We start from the raw sequence: 10,679 nt of genomic DNA, 5'->3' as shown, positions 1-10,679 counted from the left end.
CTGTTTTATTAAAAAAAAAAATTGACGAGTGGCGGTCGCCACACTTAACACGGCGATCGCCACACGTTTGTACACATGTGCAGGTTAGTTCGGGCTTAGGGCGGGCTGAGGAAACCGCTGGACGGGCCGCGGCGGCCTTCCAGGAGACGCCGATTACGAAGGCCCGTGCGGCGGCCCACCACGCAGCATGTGGGGACCGCCACACGCAGTCCAGAAACGAGAAGGCCATATTTAAGGTATGTTTTCCATTCCTTTTCCCATTCCTTCTCAAATTCCTTCCTTGCACACAACCCTCACCTTTATAAATCACCAAAAATCACACACCCACACTCTCATTCTCTCAATTCTCTCCAAGTTTAGAGTTCTTCTTCTACAATTCTCATCAAAACAAGGTATGAATCCTAACTCAATTTCTGAGCTTTGTTTCAATTCTTTCATGGATTTTGGTTTATATTGAATGAATTTTTCGGTACAAACTCTTATTATGTGATTGGGGATGATTGTGGGTGCTTATTTTCAAATTTCCATGGTCAATTTGTGTTTTGGTAGTGAATTGAAGCTTGGTGAATAGTGAACCCCTCTTGTTTATACATGTTAATATGTTGTAATCATGTTCATAGCATTGTGAGGCTATTATTACTTCCATGAATTGCAATACCTGAGAATTTCAAAGAGATTGTTGATATGTATTGATTTATTGTTGATACGTCTCTGCATGGATGATGAATTCACGTTAGGGGATGGATTTTTTTGTCCTAGGCTGGATGATTATGCTCTACATGTTTCCATGCTACCATCTAGGATGCCATGAACCACAAGCTTGCAACTATATGTTGATTCTTTATTATTGCTTATAAGAGTGCAAGTTTTGGGGGAACCTTTGATTGCCCATTGTTTGGTATACTTTTTAAGTATTATATTCTTCTTTTGTAGGAAAATGGATCAAAGAGAAAGCCCGAAAATTCAAAGAACTATGGCATTAGCCTTGCCTTGGATGAGCAAAAGTCTATGTGAAAGAAGTTGTCGGCGCGAGAGACGGCGCCCTCGAGGTAACCCCACGATTTCCATCTCCAAACTTTGAGGATCGCGGAGGACTTTTGGGCGTTGTGTGACGTGGGCGATGGGAACGGCCTTCGATACATGTTAGAGAGGAAGTGGCCGTCTTTTAGGAAGTACACTCTTGAGTTCCTAAGCTCGTTGAAGGTCACCAAGGACCGCCAGAAAAACATCCCACTTAGCATCGATTTCCGCTTAGGCAACCGGTGGCACTCGCTCACCATGGAGGACCTTTGTGGAGTGTTCCATTGCTCGACCCCAACCCCGAGGCTGACAATGACTACGACTTTGATGAGGTTTGGGGTGCGATGAAGAATGAGCACGAGCACGCCGCGGGCTATGCCAAGTCTTCTTTGATTCGCAACCCGGTTTTGAGATACCTCCACCGCGCAATGACCCAACTCATGTTTGCGCGGGTCGATGGGGGAAGTGTCTCCCAAACGGAGCTCAACGTGATGTGGTGTCTTCTCAACAAGAAGGGATTCGATTATGGGTGGACCGTATCACAAAGAAGGATGGAGGCGTTATATGTTGTGGGGGCTTGATCACGGCGATTGCCGAGCACTTGGACATATCTTTCGCCGGATTGACGGAAGATAGTGGGGAGCGCTTTATCACCTCTGAGGTGCTCTTTTCGGTGGGGGTATTGAAGACCGACTATTGGGGTCAAGGGTTTTTCCTACAAGTGGTGGGGGGATCAATTCCCCGTTCCAATCCCGCAGTTGACCAAGGTCGATGTTTGGGCAAACCAAGTCAATTGGAAGCTCAACACCCCGGCGCACCGAAAAGCCATTGAGGCCAACCCCATCAATAGGGAGTTTAGGAAGAGAAATGTTCCGGCTCGTATCCCCATCTTTGAAGCCGAGGATGACTCCGCTTATGATGCCATTGACCACTACAATGAGGAAAGGGAGCATTCTCAAGCCCAAGAGAGTGAAGTGCCGCCGCCACCGCCGCCCCAACATCGCCAAGAAGAAGAGGAAGAGGAAGTAGAGGGCCATCGCCGCCGGACTCGAGCAAACCGTCGCCGCGGAAGGCCGAACCCCGATGATGAGTTCCAAGCAAACACCTCCGCCCAACTAGGAGACATCTACTCCTACATGCAAAATGTGTCCAACACTTGGAACACCCGTTGGGCGGAGCAACAAAGGGAGAACGCCTACAACCGCCAAGGATGGACAACTCAAGGCGATTGGCGCACGGCGGAGCAACAATTTTGGGAGCAGCAACGATTAGAAGACGTGTATCGCCGTCAACAAATTGAAGAGCTCCAAAGCATGACCGCCGAGGCTCGACAAGAGCGCCAAACAATGAGTGGCGACATCGCCTATCTTATTGGTGCATTCGACGACCTCAACGCCCGTTTCCCTCCTCCTCCTCAAGATTGAAGAAGTCAAGCTCAATGAATTTAAATGAGCATTTATACCATATTTTTAGATGTTTTAAGACAATTTCTTTTTATCATTTTGACAATTTTTGCTTTAATTTTATATATTTTTGGTTTTAGTTTAATTTTGTGCGTTGAAAAATTTTTCGCAGGTTCTGACCTCTTCGTGGCGACCGCCGCATGCACTGTGGCGGTCCGCCACCTGCTTGCTGGAACAATTTGTTAATGCGCAGCGACCGCCGGACATGCCGCGCGAACCGCCACCTGGGCAAAGTTTCCAACGCGACTTTTCAAAATCTTTTCAAATTTTCGCCCCGTCAAGCCTCGACGCGAAATTTTTCAAGGTACATTTTTTTCAGTAGTTTACTCAACGTCCCAACCGACTCTACAAACTTATTTTACACTTTGTTGTAAATAAGTCTGGGGGGATGAAGTGGTGGACCGTGAGCTTAGGTTTTTGTTTTAGTGTTTTCTTTTTGCTTTAAGTTTTTGTTTTTGTTTTTCAAAACCCCGTAGGAGAATCTTGTTTTCTAAAAATGTTTTCTTGAATCCATGTCGTGAACTTAACATGAAGAACTTAGAAACACGCATGCTTAGGGACACACTTTAGACCGAGTTGCCAATGATATTACATTCCATCTATGTTTAAGTGTGGCTTAACGTTTTGATTTGATGGTTTGGTGAAAAGGTGCATAATTAGTGAATTGTTTGTTCGCCTTGAATCATGCTTTACCCCTTGTGAGGATTTGAGCCTTAAATTCATTCTTGTGTGATTTATCTGCATTCATGTATATGTTTCTAGAACTTGCTCCTAGTCTTGCCTAAGTCTACATAGTGTTTAAGTTGATTTAGGAGGATAATAGGCCATCTTTTCTAGTCTACTTTTATCCAAATTTTTGACCCTCTCAAATTTTCAAATATTTTCCCTTTGGAGCTAATTTTGAGCCTTTAAGCCTTTTCTTTGGAAGCCAAAATAATGGGGACAATTCCTTGGGTTAGTTAGTTTTTGTTATCTTATTTTGTAAAGGAATTGGAGAGAAAAGGGAGAAAGTATAAAAAGTAATGTGCTTAATATAAAGAAGAGTAAAAGTTGTGAAATAGAAAAATTCGAAATATGTGTGCTTGATCTTAGAAAAGATGCCTATTAAAATAAAAAGAAAGAAAAAAAAAGAGAGAAAAAGTGTGAAAGGTTGTGATAAGAAAAGAAAATAAAAGGATTGGAGTGAGTTGAAGGAGAAAAATAAAGTGTTAAAAGTGTCTTGGGTTATTAGAAAAGTGGAGTCACTTTAACTCTACTTGGGATATTTTATTTTTAGTCACTTTTTAGCCAAATATTCCTCACCTACCAAAGAGCCTACATTACAACCAAAGATAAAGACCTTTCGGACTTTTGATGCTTAATTACATCTAGTGGAGGAGGGATTAGACTTTGAGCAAGCCTATGGTAAACTTTGTATGATGCATGATTTGAGTGCTTATATACACATTACCCGTATACACTTTGAGAGTGAGAGAACACTTCCCATCTTTGGAAGTTTGCCACATGTGTGAGTGCTTGAATTCAAGGTGTTCCACGAGTTAGTAATGAAAGTGCACTAATAAGCCATGCTTGATTTGATTGCGTTAATACATGTTTAAATTATTCTTCCATCTTTTGAGGCAGTTATGACGTCTAGTCCTTGTGCATTCCGTGCGTCTATTCTTGTGTCTTTGTTGTTTTATTCAAGGACAGACAAAAATGTAAGTTTGGGGGAGTTGATACGCTCGGATTTTGCACTATTTTAAGGCCATTATTTGGTCCGTTTATTATGTCAAAGTCACTCTACACGTCCATTATTTGCATATTATGTCTATTTTGGTATTTTGACGTGTTTTGTGAGAAATATGCATAATTGAGGCGAAAAAGGGAGTCAAAACGCAAAGTCTGGAAATCTGGAGTCAGACGGCGACCAACGACCGCCACAGAGGTGTGCGGCGACCGCCGGCGCCCGGCGGGCAGTGCAGTGCAGCGGTCCGCCTCGGAAAAATACACTTGGAAGACAAGTCTCGCCCGGCGACCGCCGGAAGTCATGCGGCGGTCCGCCGACGGAGAAACAGACTCTCTGGACTCCAATGCGGCGACCGCCGGCCATAGTGCGGCTGCCCGCCAGAGAAAGGCGGCGAATCCGAGATGCCTTAGATTTGCTCCTAGATTTGCTCCTAGATTTACCATATTTTGAAGATCTTTTCCTTCTACAACAAGGAATGGCTTTCCCCTATAAATAAGACCTCAAGCTTCATCAAAAAGAGAGAGCTTCTACTTGCAAAATAATTCATAGAGATCAAAGCCAGAGTACTTCACTTGTGCACGGAGTTGGAGAAGGATTTCAAGAACATCAAGAACGATAAGGATTCAACCTACGGATTTTATTTGCTTTAGTTTTATGTTCCAATTGTTTTCCCTTCAATCTATGTGTTTTGCTTATTTCATTATGTGTAACTAAACTCATAGGATTCTAGGGATGTGTTAGTAACGACTTTGGTTATACAAGTCCAATTTCCTATTTAATATCCATTTTATTTTTACTTTGTTTCTTCTCTAAGTAGTTTTGATGTTGCATGACTGAGTGACACAATCTTGTATGATTTAATATAGCTTGCTTCATAACTGTGAGAGAGTTCTAGCGAGTTAGATCCACTTAGTAGACGCTATAGTTAGCTTTCCTTAAAATGGCACTGTTAATTGAGAGTGAGGACTTTTCAAGGGTCTTAGGAGCTTTATGGAGGTACGTGTTAGGATTGACAACCCTAATTTTGTAATCAACATTTGCATCGCATGAGCATAAGCTAAGCGACTCGTCCTATCAAAGTAATAACTGTGCTAGGATATTGTAGTTTGGAATTTGTATAACCATAACTGTGAACGCACATCCCTGGGATTCCCTTATCTCTATTGATTGTCTCCGTGTTTTATTCGCATTTAGTTGTTAATTGTTTTTAATTGTTTTCTGTTTTCAAAAAGTTTTCCAAAACCTTCTGTTCTTCCAGATAGTAATTGAGTTCTAGTAAAGGATAGACACTTTGTGTTTGCCTTCCCCGTGTTCGATATCCCGGTACTGACCCTTAGCTATACTATATATACTCTGTATACTTGTAGGTTTATTTAGTGCTAATAAAAAGTGCATCAATATTTTATATATTTTGGTATTTTAACATATTTTATGAGAAATGTGCAAAATAAACATAGAGAATGGTAGAAAAAGGCCAGACACAAAAACAGGAGGAAACGGACCAAACAACGGCCCGCAGAGACAAAGTCAACGGCCGCCGATCAGACCAACGTTCGACGGGAAGCCAACAGTCCGTCTTGAAATTTCTGCCTGCACCAAAGTTACAACCGGCGACCGCCGAGCATGAGTGACCGGTTCGCCGAGAAGAGTATAAAAAGTCCAGAAGACTCTCTACAGTCTGCAGAGATGGAGTCAGTGCTACTTGAATTCGGGTGGCACAAGCAGTTTGCCTTATATCTCTCCAAGACTTACCTTTCTGAGCCAGAATTGTTACCTTATGGAGCAGAACGCCCACAAGTCTATAAATGTTCCCCATAGTTCATTATTAAAGTTAGAGACTGACACACATGAGAATTCATCTCCACTAGATTTATCACTAAGAATTAAAGATCATGTTGCACCTCAAGTTTTGTCATATTGGAGCAAGAGAATAAAGAGAAGACTAGAGCCATCAAAGATTCAACCTTTGGGTTTGATCATACATAGGTAAATTACTTTCTTACTTTATTATGGAATCTTTTACCTAGTATATGGGTAACTAATTTTTTGAATTCTTGGATTGGAAAGTAACTCTTCATGTTTATTTGATTCTTATTTTTTATATCCAAGACTTATATCAAGTTGAGTGACACATCATATTGAATTCTTGGCATGTGGGGAATCGAGAGATGATCCATATGTTGATTCCTACTATTAGTTTGTCTTTTTAAATAGCATGTTTATACTTTATTATAATGTAAATGTCATTTGATTTTTAATATAAATTTTTAATTGAAATTAATTTATATGTGAACATTTTATTTTTAATGAATTTCATATATTAATTAATTTGAAAAAAAAATAATTATATGTTATAATAAGTAAATTAGGAAATGAAAAGAAATATAATAGTGGGACCCATGAATAGTTCACAGAGGAGTTGTTAAGAGATGAAGTGTTGCATGCGGTCTCTTGAATAAGAGATAGAGTAATAAGTGGTGTCGAGCTATGAATAATGTAGTTAAGAGATGAATGTGAGACAAGGTTATCGATGGCCTAAATGTCTATCTCCCCACTTTTGCATCGAAAACGAAGTGAATACACATCGATACTCAAATTACTGTTTTAAAGATCGTGTTGTGATCTAAAGGAGATTATTAACACTCCCAGGTGGAAAAATTTTACATTTACGTTACATGTTCGATTTCCGACCACAAACCTCTTATGCCATACCAAAAGATGAGTCAAGTTGAATACAAATTGAAATTAAGTAATTATCAAAACGAAGTCAATGTAACATCTAGATCCAACAACTTAATGCTAAATTAGTTGTAGCATCGAAATAACAGTGTTTTAATAAGGGGAGATCGTTACGGTATGCCATACCTAAACTGTCATACTGTATGTCGTACCAAAAATTTGGTATGAGTAAAAATTGTACAATTACTTTATTGAAATTTTCGGTATATAGGAATTCGGTAAGACCAATTTCAATACTAATACAGTAATGTAGTTTCAGTATTTTAGGTATAATGCTCAGTAATAATATAAATATATTTGGTATTCACTGTATATGCCGTTTTACGGCTTACGGTATATTGATGTCGTTATATACTATACGATATACCATAAATTACTGTATACTCCGTAACTTCCGGTGTATATCGAAATTTCAGTGTCCCACAGTATACAATATAAAATGATATTTTTCAGTATATTTCGATACTATAAAACTGGTACTTCAATATTTTTCTGTGCTTTACCCAACCCCTAGTTTTGATGATATGATATACTATTTGTTGGTTAAAATCTAGTTTAAGCGTGCCATCTAAAACTAGTCATCGCCTGAAATTACAAGCTAGATAGCTCAAATATTTAACTAACTCCAATGTAAATTAAATAAGAAAAGGTTGATTTCAATTTCCAAAAAAAAAACACAACCACCAACCGATATGGTGATGAAGAAAAGTAGCAGTTCTCTGATGATAATCAACCAAGGCAGGTCATACCCTACTAATCACATACACTAAATGCAACCCCACTAGACTTACATAATTACAGACAAACACTAAAACGCAGGTGATTCCACAGGCGAACTCACTAAATTAAGCAATTCATTCCAATAATTCTTGTTGTCTTCAAACTCTCCGGCGTAAGAACTGTTGTAGCAATCGGAGCTCAACAACGTAGCATCCATGGATCCTTCTACATTATTAATAGAATTCAAACAACTATTCTCCTGCATCAAATTTCCCCTCTCTTGCACGTACTCGTTTACTCTCCCCAAGTTTAGGGTTGAAGTCGGGGAGTCGTGCATGAATAGGCTGCCGCCGCCGCCGTTGGAGGCTTCCCACGCCTTGAGCACGTCTAGGCACACCGGCGCCGGTGCCTGCTGAGGAGGCACGGGCGCCGCGATCTTGTAGAGGAGTTGAAGCTTTGACAGAAGCTTCGACTCCCTGACCAGGCGGGCCTCAGCCTCGAGGCGGGCAGTCTCCCACTGGGCCATGTGGCTTACCACGGCCGCCTGCCTCGACTGGGCTGAACAGCCCAGGTTCTCCTTCGGCTTGTGGGTGGCCGGGTCGATCCCCATCCGGGCCAACCGCTTCTTTAACCGAGTGTTCCAATAGTTCTTGATCTCGTTGTCTGTTCTCTTTGGCAGATGGGTTGCTATTGCCGACCACCTAAAATCATGTAACATCCCAAATTATAAAATTATTCCGATTTTAGCTTATGAAACCCTAAAAAGTTACTCCCTCAATCCCACTATAGATTACCCACTTTTTTTTTAATTTCTCTCAATCAAGATGACTCATTACTAAAATTAGAAACATTATTATATCTACTTTATTTTGTCTCGTTTACTTTACTCTCACCACTTAACATAACAAAATAAAGCTGCATAAAATCTCATGCTGCCCAAGGAAGGGATCATCTTCCTTGGGATGGACAGGAGTAGAAATTCCAATTTTATGATTATATTTCAATTTGGAATCAAGATTGGAGACCTGTTGCCAAGAAGGGCATGGAGTCTAATAATGGCCTTCTCCTCCTGGGAGCTAAATTTGCCTCTCTTGATGTCTGGTCTAAGATAGTTAGTCCATCTCAATCTACAACTCTTCCCACATCTTTGTAACCCTAAAATATTTACACAAGATAATCAATATTTCATCATAAAAATATAATTAAACACCAAAAAAAAAAAAATCACCAGCTTTTGCAGGGAGGGCACGCCAACTTCCATGGCCATGTTCTTCAATATGAGCAAGAAGCTTCTGATCTTCCTCACGAGTCCATGGACCTTTCTTCACCTCTGTCTTCTCTTGGCCGTTGGATCTCACCATTTCTTGATTAGTTATTTTCCAAGAAAAGGGTGGTGTGGCAAATAACTTTAGAACCCTAGTCAAATCTATTTGCAACCTAAGATTTGGAGAGAGAGAGAGAGAGAGAGTGATTTTGTGGGATAAATATTTGGTGATGGGGTTTTGGGAAATATGAAGGCAAGCATATATAGTGCCAAGAATTAAATAGGGTTAGTATGCTAAAAGTAGAATGTGGGGCATGTGATTTCAGAAAATAAGGCGTGTTTTTACGTTGATTTTTTAGTGAAATTGTATATAAGTGACTAAATTGTCATCACTCATCACTCTGCATTAGATACTGCATGCTTTTGTAGTGTTGTGGCTGCGCAAAAAAAAATAATATTAGACAACATTAAATTACTGTCTATTATAGTGTCGGAGAAATTAATGGTGTAATGACGTCAGGATGAGAACAGCCTCGTAAGAGGAAATAAATGATGAGTTAGACATTATGGCTTAGTAAATAATTTGTGTGCAGTTGTCAATTTTTTTTGGATTTAAAATGGGAGGGCCACTTAGAGTTTGTCGTGAGATTTTAAACAAAGTGTGTGTTGTGTGTGTGTCTTTGTGTACTTTTAAGAATGAGTGGAAGGGAAAAAAAGTGAGAAAGGTGAGGTTAGATGACAAGTATAAATGTCACTGTGAAGTAAGTAAAAAGACGAAAGTAAACACGTTAAATTAAAAGTCGAAATCATGTTTAAGATAGTTTTATCATACTCACGAATAGAATTTCAATTATCAATACTCTCTCTCTCTTAAACTCTTCAAAGGTAAAGCTTAGAGAGCGTTGAACTTCTTTTTTATCAGTTCAAGGTAAAGTTTAGAGGGATTAAACTTTTTTTTATCAGGTTAGATCAAACTCCTATTAAATTGACCTAAATTTAAGTTTAAATGTAGAGTATAATTCTCTTTTGGTCCTTTATGGCCGATTTATGATTTTGGTCCACAACGTTCACTTTTCAAAAAGTAAGTCCGAAACAAATGAAAAACGATATCGTTTGCGTCCTTTTTTGACGGCACCGTTAATTCTCGACGGTCAACCGTCAATTAGCGAAAATTTGACCGGATTAGCTTATTTTAATTACTGTAGCTAATTTTATATTTTTTTTTATTTTCGGCTTTTACATTTTTAAACCCTAAATTAAAATTAATGAAAATACTATAATAATAAACACAAAATTCAAAACTCATTTCATTAAAATTTCTCCCCCCCCCCCCTTTTCTCCCGCTCATTCTTCTTCTTCCTCCCCAAGAACCCTAATTCTTTTTCTCCATCTCTGCAACAACCAAACACCTTCGAACATGGCCCGTTCGACGTGTAGCCAAAACTCCGTCTCCGTCGACCACGACCGCGTCCGTGACTTCGGAGACTTCCGATTTAGCTACGTTTTCTGTTATTATAAAAAGATGGCGGCACTCCGTATTGTCATCGGACAAGGCAAACCATCGAGGGGGAAGTTTTACTTCACATGTGAGACGAAGGAATGCGGTTTTTTCAAGTGGTGCGAGCCGAATCGTGATGTCGAAATTACGAGCCAAATTGGACCAAATCGGGCCTCTTCTTCGTCATCCTCGGTCCGTGGTGCCGTTTTTGACGAGCTGGCTTTGAATTTGACCGAAATTATGAAA

The 10,679-nt window shown here is 39.9% G+C and overlaps 2 protein-coding genes across 2 annotated transcripts; one reads left to right on the top strand and one right to left on the bottom strand.

Moving 5' to 3' along the window:
- Window positions 1-1,140: 1,140 nt before the first annotated feature.
- Window positions 1,141-2,444, top strand: LOC148934314 (uncharacterized). The gene is made up of 2 exons (XM_089062262.1): window positions 1,141-1,359; window positions 1,821-2,444. Exons 1-2 carry the CDS (start codon window positions 1,141-1,143, stop codon window positions 2,442-2,444), a joined length of 843 nt encoding a protein of 280 aa, XP_088918388.1.
- A 5,138-nt stretch (window positions 2,445-7,582) lies between these two features.
- Window positions 7,583-9,273, bottom strand: LOC125223290 (transcription factor MYB106-like). The gene is made up of 3 exons (XM_048126373.2): window positions 8,900-9,273; window positions 8,697-8,826; window positions 7,583-8,372 (listed from the first exon to the last, which is right to left on the bottom strand). The coding sequence occupies exons 1-3, from the start codon at window positions 9,030-9,032 to the stop codon at window positions 7,760-7,762; spliced, it is 876 nt and encodes a 291-aa protein (XP_047982330.1). The 5' UTR covers window positions 9,033-9,273; the 3' UTR covers window positions 7,583-7,759.
- Window positions 9,274-10,679: the final 1,406 nt, after the last annotated feature.

Source organism: Salvia hispanica, chromosome 1 (assembly GCF_029641045.1).
Source record: "Salvia hispanica isolate PSC_SH4W2 chromosome 1, Shi_PSC_v1, whole genome shotgun sequence".
Taxonomy (NCBI): domain Eukaryota; kingdom Viridiplantae; phylum Streptophyta; class Magnoliopsida; order Lamiales; family Lamiaceae; genus Salvia; species Salvia hispanica.
Note: the sequence above shows the minus strand (reverse complement) of the source record. Positions and strands in the feature narration are given on the sequence as shown.